At 42.6% G+C, this 18,030-nt stretch overlaps 1 protein-coding gene across 1 annotated transcript; it reads right to left on the bottom strand.

The window, feature by feature from the left end:
- Nucleotides 1-1,891: 1,891 nt before the first annotated feature.
- LOC116989362 (cathepsin L1-like) lies at nucleotides 1,892-11,704 on the bottom strand. Its single transcript, XM_033046685.1, has 7 exons — nucleotides 11,573-11,704; nucleotides 10,253-10,375; nucleotides 8,196-8,348; nucleotides 6,516-6,737; nucleotides 4,863-5,028; nucleotides 3,825-3,930; nucleotides 1,892-1,991 (listed from the first exon to the last, which is right to left on the bottom strand). Exons 1-7 carry the CDS (start codon nucleotides 11,702-11,704, stop codon nucleotides 1,892-1,894), a joined length of 1,002 nt encoding a protein of 333 aa, XP_032902576.1.
- Nucleotides 11,705-18,030: the final 6,326 nt, after the last annotated feature.

An 18,030-nucleotide genomic window follows, 5' to 3' on the forward strand; every position in this document is an offset into this window, starting at 1 on the left:
TCCTGTTCTTGCCATAACCTCACATTTATCCACATTACACTGCATTTGCCACCTCACCCAACCTATCCAAGTCACCATGCAGCCTCAAAGCACCCTCCTCGCAGCTCACACTGCCACCCAGCTCTGTGGCGTCCGCAAACTTAGAGATGTTATATTTAATTAACTCATCTAAATCATTAATATGTATTGTAAATAACTGGGGACCCAGCACCAAGCTTTGCGGCACCCTACTAGTCACTGTCTGCCATTCTGAAAAGGACCCATTAATTCCAACTCTTTGCTTCCTATCTGCCAACCAGTTCTCTATCCATGTCAATGCCCTACCCCCAATACCATGTGCTCCAATTTTGCACACTAATCTCGTGTGTGGGACCTTGTCAAAGGCTTTTTGAAAGTCCAGATACACCACATCCACTGGCTCTCCTTTATCCATTCTACTTGTTACATCCTCAAAAAATTCCAGAAGATCAGTCAAGCAGCATGATTTACCCTTCATAAATCCATGCTGACTTTGACCGATCTAGTCACAGCTTTCCAAATGCATTGCTATTACATCTTTAATAATCGACTCAAGCATCTTCCCCACTACCGATGTCAGGCTAACTGGTCTATAATTCCCCGTCTTCTCTCACCCTCAATTCTTAAAAAGTGGAGTTACATTGGCTACCCTCCAGTCCTCAGGAACTGATCCAGAGTCGAGAGAACATTGGAAAATGATCACAAGTGCATCCATGATTTCTAGGGCCACCTCCTTGAGTACTCTGAAATGCAGACCATCATGTCCTGGGGATTTATCTGCCTTCAGTCCCAATAGATTACACCTAACACCTTTTCCAGAATTATGTGGATTCCCTTCAGTTCCTCCCTTCCACTAGATCCTCGGTCCCCTAGTATTTCTAGGAGATTGTTTGTGTCTTCCTTAGTGAAGGCAGAACCAAAGTACTCTTTTAATTGTTCTGCTTCAGTCTTTTGTTGCAAGAAATGTGGCTCATTTAAGAACCAAATATTGATCGATTGCAGAGGCATCAGAGGGACTGAGAGGGTTCAGAGCTGCAATAAAGCTGGATGGCAACACTGTGCACAGGGAATCCAACCAGGATAAGCAGATGGAGTCACAGATAGAGTCAGGCTCTTCAGCACCCAACAAGCATCTATTTACATTTATCTGACTGTAATCCCCTGTTATTCTCCCCGAATTCCCATCAATTTCCCCTTTAATTTTGCCCATCTCCTATCCACTAGGAGGAATTTATGGTGGAAAATTAACCTACTGACCTGTCATTGTGATTTGGGAGGAAACTGGATCACCTACCTGGTCACAGGGCGAATGTGCAAATTCCACACAGACATCACCCGAGGTCAGAATCGAACCGCAGTAGCTGTGAGACAGAAGCTCTACCACGTCTATCAACTGTGCAAACAGATGGGGAAATTGATAGAACTTTGGGGTGTCCAGTGATATTGTTGTGTGGAGAGAACAAGGCGTGTTATAGCTAGATTTGTGTTATGAATGGATGTGCAGGGAATCTGATGAGATGACCAAAGAAAAGACACAACAGCTAACGCCAATAAACTTTATTATATAGTTCTGTACTGCCAAAATAAACGGAATATAAGCTTTACACTGGGCAACATCATCACTTAACATATCAATGCAGAATCACCTGTGCCCAGCAAATCCCTTAAACTTTTATATAAATATTGGAACACATGCAATGGATTTCAACCCTTTCACTGATAGAGATATTTTTTTATTTTTTAACATTTTGGATCAATAACTACCAGTGACAAAGTTAAATGAAGATAAACAGCATTAACAATGATGTAAAGCAGCAGCTCCAGACAGACACAAAGTGAATGATTATCTTTTCCGTGCAATACACCTGAAATTTCACACCTCAGGATAAACTGCATTTGAAGCTATTCCGCAGTTGTTATCCATGTCTTTAGTCATGTGGACGTAACCTTCATTGCCCCAACTTGGTCCCCAACTGGAACAAATCAATAGAGTTTTGCATGAATGGTCGAATGAGCCATTTCTTCAAAAATCATCTCATATAAACAAGGTTTCTAAGTGAAATTTGACTTTACAATGAAGGCAAGTGAAGAGATGACAATCACTAGGATAGGAACACTGGAAATAGACCATTCAGCCCAGGAATTTGTTCTATCATTTAAATCTGATCTTTGCTAATCTCTACCTCAACTTCATTCACTGTCACCACATCTTTGGTCACAATATTCAATCTTCCAGTGATCAAAGCTTCAATTGTCTCAGTATCCACGGACTTCCGAAGGGGAGAGATCCATATTTCCACCACCCTTTTAATAAAATAGAATAATTCTGCAGATGCCACTGAATTGATGCTTTTACCTTTGATTCACTCTTACCCTGCTTTGTAAGCAGCACTTTCAGTAGATATGCCCTTTTAAGTCACTTTTTTATTTAAACAGATCAGTAAGATCTTTCATTTGTCAAAGTGTAGTGAATAGAAATCAATTGTATGTAAACTGTACTGGTAGCAATCTTCCAGGCGCAACTGTCCTTTCGGCAAAAATGATCGGTAGTTCAGGAACAATCAAATTCCACCCAACAAGGAATCATTTCATCTAAATCTATTTCTTGCCTTCACACTGGTCCAGCGCCAGAACCAAGTCCAATCCATGGAGAGACAACCAGTGCTCACTAGAACAAGCACCACCTCCTTTCAGTACCATTGCCGTGTTCTCAATTGAATGATGTACAGGAACCGCAAGAAGGGACCGTGTAGCAAAGGGCTGGATGCCTACCAAGGAGGCATCCTTGGTTCCCATCAAGGAGGCTCAGTACAAAGGATTAAGGATGTGATGTGTGCAATGCAAGGAATACTTGGCAAGAAGGAACGGGGGTTCTCGGCAGGGATTTTATTTCATTTCAAGTGGATCTGTGTGGCAGCGATATTTCTGAATAACTTCTCAAAGAAATGGAGGTTAACTTTGCAACATGTTTTACCACATCAAACGTCACAGCTTGGTTTGTTATTAGCTCTGCCCAAGAGAGCAAGAAATTGCAGAGAGTTGTGGATATAGCCCATTCATTACTCAGACTGCATTACAGACTAGTCAATAAGCCTGAACATTCTCATTAAAGGACAATGCAACTTGTATTTGTAAAGTTCCTCTTTTTACTTTATCTCCCACAGGTAATGGTAGATTAACCCAAAGGCTGGTTGACAGGCATGGATCCAATGGGTCAAAAGGCTTCTTCATGTGTTTGAACTTCAGTGATTCTACAATGACAGTGAGAACCTATTTTTGACCAGGAACATCCTTCTTCCTTGAATAGACTATTGGTGCTCCTTAGCCAAGGTGGCAAATGGGACCTCAGTTAAATGGTCCATTTGAAAGACTACATCTGCCAGAGCAGCATTTCCTCCAGATCAGGAGTTAGGAGAGGGAATGAGCCCAAATGCTCCGTATGGGACTTGTAAACTTGGGAAGAGCGACTCAACAGAGAGCTACAGCCAACCTTAATTGGAAAGCAACTTTTGTGAAACTTAGCTACAAATTCCAGTCAGATGTGGGGGGAGGGGAAGGAGATTTTTTTTTAACTCATCAGTGTGACAAAGGAACACAGACATGAAATTTTGACCATTTGAACAGATGCTACCTGACTTTTTGAGTCCTTCCATCATTTTCTGTTTTTTTATATCAGGATGACCTTACATTATTATTGCTTCCATTACAAATAAAATCAGAATTTGTAACTCATGTTAAATACAACCTTCCTCCTCCCCCCCCCCCCCCCCCCCCCCCCCCCCCCCCCCCCCCGTCTAACAACTTACCTGTTTTTTACAATCCAATATGGTTTCTGATTTTCCATTCCATATCCGACCACCAAAATTCCATGATCGAGATTCACAGTACTGCAGTGAGGCTCATAAAAAATTCCTGCAGAAAATGTTTTTGAATCACCATGTTATTTAGTTTATTTTAGAAATACAGCATGGAAACGGGCCTTTCAGCCCTCCAGGTCCATGCCGACCATTGATCAATCGTTCACATTAGTTCTATGTAATCCCACTTTCTCATCCATTCCCTACACACTAGGGGCAATTTACAGAGACTAATTAACCTTAAAAACCTGCATGTCTTTGGGATGTGAGAGGAAACTGAAGCACTCTGAGAAAACGCATGCCATCACAGGGAGACCATGCAAACTCCACACAGAGAGCCCCTGATGTCAGGATCGAACCCGAGTCTCTGGCACTATGAGGCAGCTGCTCCACCATCTGCACCATTGTGCTGCCCATGTTGTGGCATTTCAAAACAATTGAGGATTGAATTTCTGTGTGGGAATTATCCAAAAGCCGTGGTGAGGTAACCAAAGGAAAAACCTCTGAACTGCAGAGGTTTGGGATGGGTGGGGTGGGGGAAGAACCCAGTGGATTAAAAACTTGATGTAAATATGTCACATCTCAACTTCCTGCTTAAGAAATCATAAGAAAGATCTTTAAGAAAGAACTGCAGATGCTGGAAAAATCGAAGGTAGACAAAAATGCTGGAGAAACTCAGCGGGTGAGGCAGCATCTATGGAGCGAAGGAATAGGTGATGTTTCGGGTCGAGACCCGAAACATCACCTATTCCTTCGCTCCATAGATGCTGCCTCACACGCTGAGTTTCTCCAGCATTTTTGTCTACCATAAGAAAGATCTTGCTGTATTATAGTAAAATCCAGTTGGTTGGGTATATCTGAGGAGTGCACAATTCACCCAGCCACTCACTACAGTGGGTTTTCATTCTTGAAACGGCAGTAAATCCATGCGCTATTTTCTTCTCTTGTCTTACCCTTGCAACCTCTTCTGCATTTTTTGCTCCTTACCCGCTTTGTACAACATGAAGGACCTGTGCTCTGCGTCGATGCCAGCTGAGATTGGTCCAGCCGTGGCCACTGCTGCCGCTAAATCCGTTTCAGAGTTTCTCGGAATTTGCTTGACTCCTTTGCAAGTGGCAACTATGTCGCTTTGTTTGGATTTACAATCCCCATCCTGAAGCAAAACACACCAGAGGAAAGAGAGTACACATGGGACCCATCAATGGCATTCACTGAACTTTGCTGGAAGCTCAACACCAACCTGCTACCTCTTTGGAAAAGGCGACATTAGCATAGAACCATACGGCACCAAAAGAGCCCTTTGGCCCATCGAGTCTGTGCCGACCATTCCGAACACAGTTCCCATATTATTTATTCTCCCCACATTCCATCAGCTCCTGCTAGATTATACCATTCATATCCTCCTGAGGGGCTGTTTTCAGCAGCCAATGAACTTCCAACCTGTTCCTCTTAGGGATAGCTATAGATGCATACAGCATTGAAACAGCTTAACTTGCCCATGCCAACAAAGATGCCCATCTACACTAGTCGCACCTGCCCGCTTTTGCCTCAGATCCCTCTAAACCTTTCCATTCCATGTACCTGTCCAGATTTATTTTAATGGGGTTATGGTTAACTCTCGCAGATCATTCAATTCACTCACAGCCCTTTGTGTGAAAATGTTGCCCCTCAAGTTCCTATTAAATCTTTCCTCTCTCACCTAAAACCTATGCTGCCTGGCTATTGATTCCCCTACTCCCGGTAAAGGACTCTGTGCATTCACCCCTCTATTGCCATCATGATCTTATACACCTCTATAAGATCACCCCCTCATCCACCTGCACTCCAAGAAATAAAGTCCTAGCCTGCCCAACCTCTTCCTGTAGCTCAGTCTCAGGATGTCAGAGAAAACCCAACAATTCGAAGGAAATCAACAAATCTGACAGGGAACGTGCGAACTCCACACAGTCAGTACCAGAGGTCCAGATTGAACCCGGGTCACTCGAGCTGTGTGGCGGCGGCATATCTGCACCATGTTCTTTCCAGACTTAACATGTTGAGCAGATAAATTCAGAAAACGACGTGTAGGAATGAATAGCAGTTGCTGGCTGACACCAAATATAGACACAAAATGATGGAGTACCTCGGAGGGTCAGGCAGCATCTGTGGAGTAAAGGAATAGATGATGCTTTGGGTCGAGATCTATCTTCACACTAAGAGTCAGGGGAGAGGGAAACTAGACGTATGAAAAGGTACAAAGAACAAATGAATGAAAGGTATGAAAAAGAACAAATCAAATCCAGCACTGATGACTAAAGAAAGGTGGAGCCCACGGAGAGAGAGGGGATGCAAGGGTTACTTGCAATTTAAGAAATCAAATCCCTCACTGTCCCTCCCCCACCCTAATTGTCCTACTAATTTCACTTTTTCTATCCCCTCATTATCACACTTTGCACAGCCAACAACGGACCATTGTAGGTTCCACCTTTCCTTGATCGTGGGTTTGATCCTTTGATTTGTTCTTTTCATACCCTTCATTAATTTGTTCTTTGTACCTTTTCATAGCTCTAGTCTCCTTCTCCCCTGACTCTCAGTCTGAAGAAGGGTGAGACAATGATTTGACAAGCGCAGCCAATGAAGTCAAAGGAAGACAGGTCTTACCTTAGCAGTGTAGGGATAGGACTGCTCGGAAGCAATACCTTTTTCTTTAATGAATAAGAAGCCGGCCATGACAGATCCACCACCACAGCCGGCATTGCCTACAACTCTGCTGCAGTCCATCAGGTACTGTTCGCTCAGGGAAATAAGCTTTCCCGTTTTCTTAAACACCTGTCCTTCCAGTACTCCGGTGGTGCTGAATGCCCAGCAGGAACCACACTGGCCCTAATGAATAAGCAAAGATTCAAGGTGAGGTGCAGAGCCATCTTCGTCCTCCTGCTCACTGAGGAAGCATTGAGAAGCCCAGAGTCCTGACACCATCAAGAACGAACAGGCGAGACAAGAGAGGAAAAATAGAGGATAGACACTCTTAGAAATCTTGCTTGCAACAGCTTAACATACCCGTAAATGCAATAGACACAAATAATATATAATTTTTAAAAATTCCATTAATAACTCTCTTACTGGTGTTAAAAAAAAAGCAAAGTTCTTAGCGCAACCAAAGTTAGTCCATAGAATGTGTAGGAAGGAACTGCAGATGCTGGTGTCTACCGAAGATAGACACAAAATGCTGGAGTACCTCAGCGGGTCAGGCAGCATCTCTGGAGAAAAGGTATTGATGACATTTCATTTCGAGACCCTTTTTCAGAAAGATGTGTTGTTTAGTCCACTCATTGGACCAAGTATAAGAAGGGGAAACTAGAGAGTTCAAGGTTTAGGTCACTAAACTTCAGTTTTCAATAAAAACTGAAAATGCTCAGCAAGTCAGTCAGCAGCTGAGGAAAGAGATACAGAGTTATTATTTGGATCTTTTGAAACCTGTCCCTGGGAATAAGATTTTGCCCAGCTTTCCCAAAGGGCCAGATTGGGTAGAACAAGTCCACCTGCTGGTATGGCCACTCACAATCTCGGCCCACCTGTACTTACCTGGGTCAGGTGTGGAAGGTCAGTCAAACTGGCAATCCACACCATCAAAGGTCAGTCTTTGAGGGCTAAACAATGATTAGGCCAAGGGCATCGCAGTACAGAGGTCCCGTCTCCATAACACCCCCGATAGCCTTTCATAGGAGGCAAAGCTTGGAGCAGGACTCTGCCAGCTGTCAAGGCCACCATGGACATGCACAATTTTTAAATAGCTCCAACATTCAGAAACATATTGAAACTTTTAAAATGTGAAAAACTGCAGATCCTGTAAAGATGGATCTGATGAAAAATTAGAGGAGAAAGGTGTATTAGGAATCATAGGAACAGTGGGTGTTAAGTATATGGAACGAGCTGCCGGATGAAGTGGTTGAGGCAGGTACAATAACAAGATTCAAAAGACCTCTCAGATTCAGATTCAGATTCAAACTTTATTGTCATTGTGCAGTGTATAGTACAGAGACAACGAAATGAAGTTGGTCTGGACTGGTACATGGATAAGAATGGCTTAGAGTGATATATGCCTTATGTAAATGGGCCTCACTTAGATGGGCATCTTAGCATGGATGAATGTGACTGTAGGCCCTGTTTATGTACCATGTGACTCTATGACCATAATTGCATGTTTATACAGAGTTCAGTCAATTATAACAAATCACCCATTCACTACTGTCCCAAATTCAAGATCTGTCTCTGTATTTTTAATATTGCCCACCATCAATAAACTACTCATTTTAAAACTACAGAGCAATCAATAGTTACCTGATCCTTCACTGGAGTAACGTAGCCCTTAGGCCTCCAATCAACACTTGGAGGCAACTGGGCATTCTCCTGTGCTGTGAATACTTTGCAAGTTGAGTTCTCAGCTTCCTTTATCCTGCTTGCATTCAGAAGTTGCCTGAATTCCTCTGGAGTCTAGAAAGTCAAGAATTTTATCGTTTTGGAGTGAGAAGACTCAATCGTAGTGCTTTACAATTCAACAGTATGTTTCTATACCTTAGCATGAGCGTTCATAGCAATAAAAGTGTTCATTAAATTATCAGTCTTGAAAATGGGTGTTTTTGAGAATCACCATCAACAATGGAAGTTTATTAATTAAGCAAATCAGAGCTGCTAACGCCAGTGGCTCAGATATCCTCACAGTGTATATATAAGTGGTCCCATAAATGGGATGTCCCAACTTCAGAAGGAGTTGCACCTTTTATGCAACCACCAGAGGAACATTTACAAAAGAGATGGTGGACTTCACCAGACAAGGCATCTGTAAAAAATGACAGCAATTAGGACATTGACCAAAAAAACAAACTGATGGAGAACTCAAAGGATCAGGCAGCAACTATGGAGGGAAATGGACAGATGTTTCGGGTCAGGACCTTTCTTCAGCCCATCTGACATAAAATATCACCTGTTCATTTCCTCTCCACAGGTGCGGCCTGGCCCACTGAGTTCCTCCAATAGATTACTTTTTGCTCAAGAAACCTGCCACTGTTTCTTCACAAGGAGGACTCTCATTGTTGATGTGGAGGGTGGTGTGTACATCGAACGAGCTGCCGGGGCTATAAAAAATGTCTAGGAAAGACCTCTCTTTAACACAACTACTCCTTCTTCCTCCGCAATCTCTTCTTCCTCCCACTCCTATGCGGCAAGCAAGAATTGCTCTTCATTATTGCAAAATTTCAGATGAATTGTAAAACCGTTCTGAAGAGCACTGCAGGAAGCCCTGTGTGCAGTTGAGGAAGTGGAATTGTGACTTTGCTCCCTCATTGACACTCTCAAAGCTTATAAGGTTATAAGGTCATAAGTGATAGGAGTAGAATTAGGCCATTCGGTCCGTCATGTCTACTCCGCCATTCAATCATGGCAGATTTACTATATCTCTCCGTCGTAACCCAATTCTGCTGACTTCTCCCTATAACCTCTGGCACCTGTACTAATCAAGAATCTATTTGTCTCTGACTTGGCCTCCACAGCCTCTGGGGCAAAGAATTCCACAGATTTACCAAATTCTGACTAAATCATTTTTTCCTCATCTCCTTCCTAAAAGAACATCCTTTAATTCTGAGGCTATGACCTCTGGTTCTAGACTCTCCCACTAGTGGAAACATCCTCACCACATCCACTCTATGCAAGCCTTTCACTATTCTGTATGTTTCAATGAGGTCCCCTCACATTCTTCTAAACTCCAGCAAGTTCAGGTCCAGTGCCGACAAACGCACATCATCGGTTAACCTATTCATTCCTGGGATCATTCCTGTGAACCTCCGCTGGACCCTCTCCAGAACTAACACATCCTTCCTCAGATATGGTGCCCATTAGTCTGATGACAGAGAAGGAAGCCATTTCTCTGATAAGGTCCATGCTGTATACCATTCCCTCTCTCCTTATTTCACTGTGGCCTCGACACCATATTCTATCTCATATACCCATCCACTCCTTAATTATTTAATTGCTTACCATGTAAGAGTGCTTTACGTAACCCCACCCTCACTACATACTTTTGGAAGTAAATGTCATCTCCCTAAGGGAAAACAAGAATGTATGACTTCCTCAGAATTTTATACTGGATTAGTTATGAAGTATGATGTTCATTTCCAACAGAATCAGGCAGTTAGATACGAAACAAATTGAAATCCAAAAACATAAAATATTGGAGTCTGTAGCGAGTCTGGTAGCATATGTGGAAAGAGAAACAGTCTCTTGTCGGAAAATAAAATTGGATATTTGTTATGGTTTACATTTCATCTATGATATAACATTATGTTTGATCCATTGAGAATATCTATGGGAGTTAAAATGCTTCACTTCCACGATGTACGTACCATGTCGCCAAACTGGTTAATTCCCACAGTAAATGTATGCTTCCCCATTGAATGCTCCATGTTATGTTGTTCAATGTATCTTACGTTCTGCTCCCAAACCATTCTTCTGTAATTCACATCATCCTAAAAGCAACATTATACCTTAAGTTAACTTGAACTTATTTCACCAATGTCCCGAGTATTTGTTATTACACCATCAGCCCAATCAAATAGGAATGAACAGATTCCACAATCCATGTCAATATTCCCATTTTACCATTCCCACTATAGGTTTGAACTTCCATTGAACAGCCCTACAGCTTTCATAACCTTGTGTTTATCAAAACTGTGTGCACACATTCTAACTCACACCTCTCTTGTAGACTTGTATTGGCTCCGTATCTGGCAATGCGTTATTCTGAAGTTGGTCTTCCTTGCTCTGCTGCCCCTCTGTGGCCTCATCCCTCTCTGTACCTGTAACCTTTCCCAGTGCTCAACCTTCCGAGATCCCACTCTCCTTCTTTATCAGTCTATGGTACATGCTAAATTAATGATGCATTCCTCCCCATGAACCTTAGATTTACGTTTAGCACAGTACAGTGAAAAGCTTTGTTTTATCCAAACAGTTCAGATATACCATACACAAATACAATCAAGTCAAACTCAAGTACAATTGATAGAGCAGGGGCAGAGTACAGAATATAGTTCTCAGCATTGTAGCGCATTGTAGTGGATCAGTTCCATGGACAAAGTCAATGTCCACAATGGGGCAGATGTGAATCAGACAGTACCCTAGCCCATGGGGATAGACCATTCAGAAGACTGATAACGGGGGGTGGGGAGGGGGGGGGGGGGGGGGGGGGGGGGGGGGGGGGGAGGGGGGAAGGGGGGTGAAGAAGTTGGTTCTGAGTCTGGTGGTGCGCGCTTTCAAGCTTCTGAACCTTCCGCCGGATTGGAGCAGGGAGAAGAAGGAATGACCGGGGTTGGGCAAGTTTTTGATTATGTTGGCTATTTTTCAAAGGCACCTTGAAGTATAGGTGCAAAGTCTGTTCTGTGTGATGTACCAGTCTTGCACTAGTCTGCACCTCCACATATCTCCTCCTCCAAAGTGATGTTTAAAAAGTGCCTTCTCCTTCTAGCTTTTGGTTATGTCACATTATCTCCTTTAGTGGCGGTATCAATTTCCCCCTTCTCTACACCAAAGTATCTTGAGATATTTTACAACTTTAAAACACCGGGAAAATGCCAGCTATTGCTGCAAAGTAATTGAGTTGTGAGAAAGTTCTCCAGCCTTCATTAGCTCGGTGGCTTGAAGGAACAACAAGAATTACTGCCTCTTACCTCTTGGTACTGCTTCTGATGGAATGATTTCCAGCTGATCCAGGCTTCATCTAGTGATGGATCAAGAGGGAAGCCAAAAGCTACAGTCAGAATCCAGATGGCTATGTAGCCCACGCATAGAGGGAACTTCATTTTGGATAGTCTGATGAAGCAAGGCCTTTGAAATTAGTCAGCAATTGTGAATAACATTCTATGTTGTTGAGGGACCATTTCATATCTAAATGTTCATGAACATAGGTATATTAGTCCATTGGTTTAGTTATTAAATCAACAAACCAGACCCCTGGGTTAACAATCGTGACAACTTGATTGAAATGGACCTCACCTATTTGGTAGTTAGAACTCAAAGCAAATTGCAAATGAAGAGCTGGCTTTGGTAAACGTGACCATGTGGGTGACAGAGTATTTAGAAGAGCTGCCTCATAGCACCCTTGGCTTGATGCAGTCCAGATATCGTGAGATATCTGCGTGGAGTTTGCACGTTCTTCCTGTGAGCATGTAGGTTTCTCGTAGTTGAGAGATAGATTCTATGGGGAGTTGATGGGAATGTGGAGTGGATTAACTAGGCCATTATGTCTTCAGACCAACTCCAATGTTTTGCCCTTTGAAAGGTCTTTGAATGTGTCAAATAAAAACAGAAAATGCTGGAAACATTCAGCAAGTCAGACAGCCACCTTGGAATTTTAGATTCCAGCATCTGCAGAATATTATTTTGATTTTCATGTATGTCAAAATGTTTACCAGCACATAAATAGGCAAGGCAAAGAAGGATGAGGTCCTAATGCAGGCAAATAAGATTAACGTAATTGAGCTAAATCGGCATGGAAATGATGGGGCAAAGGGCCCATTTCTGTGTTGTATGGCTCCAGGACTCCATTTCAAGAAAAAGCAAGTCATTATTATCACTCAACAACTAAGATTAAGATTATTAGTAAACTAGATCCCAAAGTGAAAAATTCCTATTTTCAACACTGTTAAATATTTCTAAAAAGTTGACCTGCATAAACAAGATAGATAATGATCTTCCTTCCATTTTAATAATATTTACAGATAAATGTACTAACCGAAATTGGCAGGAGCAATAGTCCTTGGGGAATACTAAGGCTGTGATGCTGTTCATTCGAACACAGTCCTGTTAGAATGTACACAGCGGGAAAAGGAGGGACAATGAGTCCTGAATTCAAACCCAAGGTGATGTTCGACAACTCAACAAAGGACAACATAGAAGGTAATGAAACAGAAATATAGCCACAAGGAACCACAGACGACGGCTTACAAAAAGACACAGTGCTGGAGTAACTCAGCGGGTCAGGCAGCATCTCTGGAGAACATGGATAGGTGACACTTCGAGTTGGGACCCTTCTCCAGACTGACTGTAGTGAGAGTGGGGAGAAAGCTTGAAGAGAGGTGGGGGCAGGACTGGCAAGGTGGGGATTGGTGTAGGTTAGTTACTTACAATTAGAAAATGCAATTGTCATACCATTAGGTTGTAAGCTAGGCAAGTGGAATATGAGTTGCTGATTCTCACGTTTATGTGTAGCCTCACTCTGGCAATGGAGGAGGCCCAGGATAGAAAGGCCTGACAGAAATCTTTCTCACAATGCAGAGGCCATAGTTTTATACAGAAAGAGACACCTCATTTGGACACACAGAGTCAACATGAACTCCCGGACAGACACAGGAAACTAATTTGGTGAATGGATCACCTGCAAAAGACTGCGGTTTGACAAGTTTGTCTCACAGGATTAGGTTCAAGAGAGAGGGTCTGAGGAACAATAGGTGCAGAACTATCATGCAGTGGAAGCCACTGCTGCTCTTGCCTTGAATGCCTTAGAGATCTTTCTGGTCTTTACAGCAGATATTCCTTGGGTTCAGCAATGAGCTGCATGACCATTCACCAAATGTTCACAGCATTATCAAGTTGAGTTTAGTTCATTAGGATGAACGCAAGAAGTTGAATTGAATGAGCATCCAAATCCTAACAACAAGATTAACTCAATTCACAGCATTGTCTGTGCAATTGTTGCCAACATAAGTGTATATTTGTGGGTCTATTACAGGCAAAGATAATCTTTCTCTGGAATATTGAAAAGCTATGTGAGTGCGTGTGGAAGTGATGTGGAAAAGATGATATTTAGATTAGATTAGATTAGATTAGATTAGATAGATTAGATTTTATTTGTTGTCATTTGAACCCAGAAGTTCAAATGAAGTTGACCTGCATAAATAAGATAGATAATGACCTTCCTTCCATTTTAATAATATTTACAGATAAATGTACTAACCGAAATTGGTTACAATTTTCAAAATTTCAAATTCAAAATTTCAAAATTTCAGTTCAAAATTTAGCTGTGGAAGCTGTGATATTTATGTGAAATTATCATATTTACCTGTGGAAATAATGATATTTAGCAACAATAGATAGATAATTTCTGAAAAGTGTACGCAGTAGATTGTAATAATGATCAAAAGGAAAAATGATATCAATGAGCTTACCCGCCGGCGTTCTGTTGTCTGTGCAACTCCGTGAAGTGAGAAGGTGAGACGGTGTATTATATACCCTAAACCTTTTCAGCGTCCTTCCCTGCTCAAGATGCTGCTACAGCTCACCATACTGACAGGTGAAGCAGTCACAATGCTGGCAAGTGATAGCAGATATCAAGTGGTGCGGAAGGGTATATTTTTCAGGGAGACATCCTTCTCCTGCCAAATGTGCTCATCTGCACCATTTGCAACTAATCCGTTTTATGATCTTATGAGTAGATGCGTAGTTTTATGAGTAGATTCGATGGGCTGAATGGCCTAATTCTACTCCTATGTCTTACAGTCTTATGATATTCACAATCCACAGTTAGCTATTTTTGAGGTGAAGGGGAGTGGTTTCTCTTCTGAAGATGCACATTCACACCTGGCACAGTTCCACAGGCTCCGGGGCCTGCTACCTCCAGTCACTTTAGGAGTTGTTTAGACTGTTGATGGTCATTATCTGAAACGTGTGTGCTGAGAGTGGTACTTGCCACTTATCAATTCAAATTAGATTTACTTATTAGATGCTGTCCCGGCCTTGCTACACTTATGTACGGTCTCTGTTGTAGCGCGATTGAGGCTGAACACTTCACACTCACCAGTGACAATCTCCTCTTCTAAACTTACAATGGGGGAACTGATGTGGCAATGGAGGATTATTGCAGCATTGAACCTGCCCTGGGGATCTTGTTTAGCATTGTCCTGGGTAGGGTGATTATCCACAACTCAACAAGTCAGCTTGTTACAGAAAATATGTAATTAAGCTGGAAAAAGTGCTTTACAGTGCTTTAAAGATTTACAAGGATTTCCCCCCTGTGCACCTATTACCTGCCATGCTTTGTCCCCTCTCTCACTGCTCCCCTTCTGTGTACGTATTGCCTGCCATGCTTGTCCAGCTTTCTTCCCCCACCCCACGTGCAATCAATCCGAAGAAGGGTCCTGACCCAAAACTTCACCTATCCATGTTCACCAGGGATGCTGCCTGACCCGCTGAGTTACTCCAGCACATTGTGTTTTTTTTTGGTAAACCAGCATCTGCAATTCCTTGCTTCTATATTATTTACATGGATGTTGCTGCCAGGACTCAAGGAACTGAATTATAAAGAGTGGTTGGGCAGCTTAGAACTTTATTCCCTGCTGTGTAGGAAACTGAGCTGTGATTTTATCGAGCTGCCCAAAATCTTGAATCATGAATTGGGTGAATGCATATAATCTTTTTCCCAGCATTGGTGATCAAGAACCAGAGGACATAGGTTTGAGGTGAGAGGAGAGATTTAATAGAAACTAAAGGGCAGTCTTTCCATGCAGAGGGTAGTGGGTATATTGAATGGCCTCCTAGAGGAAAGGTTTGAGTCAGGTACAATGACAATATTTAAAAGACATTTGGACAGGTAATGGATTGGAAAGGCTTAGAGGGATAGGGTCAAATGCAGGTTTAAGAGATTAACATAGATACCAATTGGTTGGCATGAAGAAGTTGGGCCGAATGCCTGTTTCCATGCTGAATGAGTCTATAACATTCTGTTTTTGTTGAAATAAGTGAGCTCCCTAACTTGTTTTTAGATTTAATTGTCAATTTCCTTAAAGCAGGCCAATATTACATTCAATACAGTGATGGACACAAAGAGCTGGAGTAACTCAGCGGGTCAGGCAGCATCTCCAGAGAGAAGGAATGGGTGACGTTTCAGGTCGAGACCCTTCTTCAGACTAGTTAGGGATAAGGGAAACGAGAGATATAGATGATGATGTAGAGATAAAGAACAATGAATGAAAGATATGCAAGAAAGTAATGATGATAAAAGAAACAGGCCATTGTTAGCTGTTAGACAAAAATGCTGGAGAAACTCAGCTGGTGAGGCTGCGGGTAAGGCAACCCGCTGACTTTCTGCAGCATTTTTGTCTACCTTCAATTGTTCCTGCATCTGCAGTTCTTTCTTAAACATTGTTAGCTGTTAGATGGGTGACAACGAGAAGCTGGTGCGACTTGGATGGGGGAGGGATAGAGAGAGCGAATGCCGGGGTTACTTGAAGTTAGATAAAAATCAATATTCATACCACTGGGCTATAAGCTGCCCAAACGTAATACGAGATGCCGTTCCTCCAATTTGCGTATAGCCTCACTCTGACAATGGAGGAGACCTAGGACAGAAAGGTCTGTGTGGGAATGGGAAGGAGAATAAAGTGTTTAGCAACCGGGAGATCAGGTAGGTTCAGACGGAATGAGCGAAGGTGTTCAACGAAACGATCGCCCAGTCTACGTTTGGTCTCGCTGATGTATAAGAGAGTCCATCTTATATATTGGCCCATTACCCATGTGAATCAGTCAACACCTTTCCTTTGGACTGTTAAGATGTACTAATTGAAGACCCCTCCCTGTAGAGATTGTGCACTACCCGCCAATCACAGTGGAGTGAACACCACTGATGAGTTGGAACAACTTTCTGCCAATTTTACAGTCTTGCATCAGTCCCCACACCACCTCAACATCCACAGTGAATTCAATATCAGCTTGCAACACCCCACCCTCATACTTTAACTTGGAAGAGAATGGGATCTAAATTGAAATTTCACATGTTTTATAAAATTGTTCTGGCAAAGGAGACTTTTGTTTCTGCACTTGGTGCTGGCTGATCCATCCGCTCAGTCCCATCCCCTGCTCTTTCCCCTTTGCCCTTCACAAGAGAAATGGAAACGATCTGCAGGGAGAGAGTCATGAGACTGAGCACCAGTACACAATGGTGGTTTGTTGACCTGCGACATTAATTCTTCCACAGATGCAGCCTGACCTGCTGTGTATTTCCAACGCGTCCCTCCTTTCTTTTATGCCTCATCAACGCCTGCCATCTACCATCACTTGGGTTTTGTTTACAACAGCCAATTAACCTACCAACCTGCACTCTTTGGGATGCAGAAGAAAACTGGAGCACCCCACACATTCAGAAAGTAAAACGTAAACTCCACATCAGAGATCTGGATTGAACTAGAGTCACTGGAGCTGCAAGGCAGCAGTTCTACCAGCTACACCACCGTGCCACTAAATATACATGCAAACGCCATATCATGTTGGCGTTGATGAATCTCCAATCAATATACTCGTGGCAGAGCAGTGGTTAAAATATATTCCCCCAAGGCAGACTTGACGCTAAAATTTAGTTAATTAATAATATGGATTCAATAGAAATGAAATTGTTTCAATAATGTTGAAACCAGTGAATTATTTTATCGGGTTCACTAATGCCATTCTGGGTGTGTGGGTGCCGTTGCCTGGTGTAGACCAGCCATTGTAATTGGCTCTGAATGTCCCAGCAAGTTTCCCTGCCATGCAGTCCAAATGGCGGCTCATTCGAGAACAATCGGGGTTTATCTGACACAACTGGCATCTTCACCTTGTAGCTGGGGCGGACAACCTCATAACCTGGCAACTTCATAACCTAGCAACACGCTGTAGGCTCTGGGGGTGAAAGATTCATCTCATAGACGGTTGCCTTTAACCAGCAGGAAAGTCAAAGGGCCCCTTAAAATGTTAATGCATTCTTCACTTTTTGAGCTTCAATTGGGTCTGTTTTATACAGATTGATTGAAAGATACAGCATGCAAACAGGCCCTTCGGCCCACCAATTCTATGCTGACCATCAATCACATGTTCACAATAGTGTTATGTTATCCAACTTTTGCATCCTCCCTCCACACTAGACGCATTTATACTAATATACAGAGGCCAATTAACCTACAAACCTGTATGTCTTTGGGATGAGAGTGGAAATGTGACCACCTGGAAGAAGCCCAGGCAGGCACAGAAAGAACGTGCAAACTCCACACATACAGTACCCGAGGTCAGGATTGAACCTAGGACTCTGACTATGGGAGGCAGCAGCACTACCAGCTGCACTTCTGTGCCACCCCAATTGATTTGTAAAAAGATGTAGAAATGT

Source organism: Amblyraja radiata, chromosome 29 (assembly GCF_010909765.2).
Source record: "Amblyraja radiata isolate CabotCenter1 chromosome 29, sAmbRad1.1.pri, whole genome shotgun sequence".
Classification (NCBI taxonomy): domain Eukaryota; kingdom Metazoa; phylum Chordata; class Chondrichthyes; order Rajiformes; family Rajidae; genus Amblyraja; species Amblyraja radiata.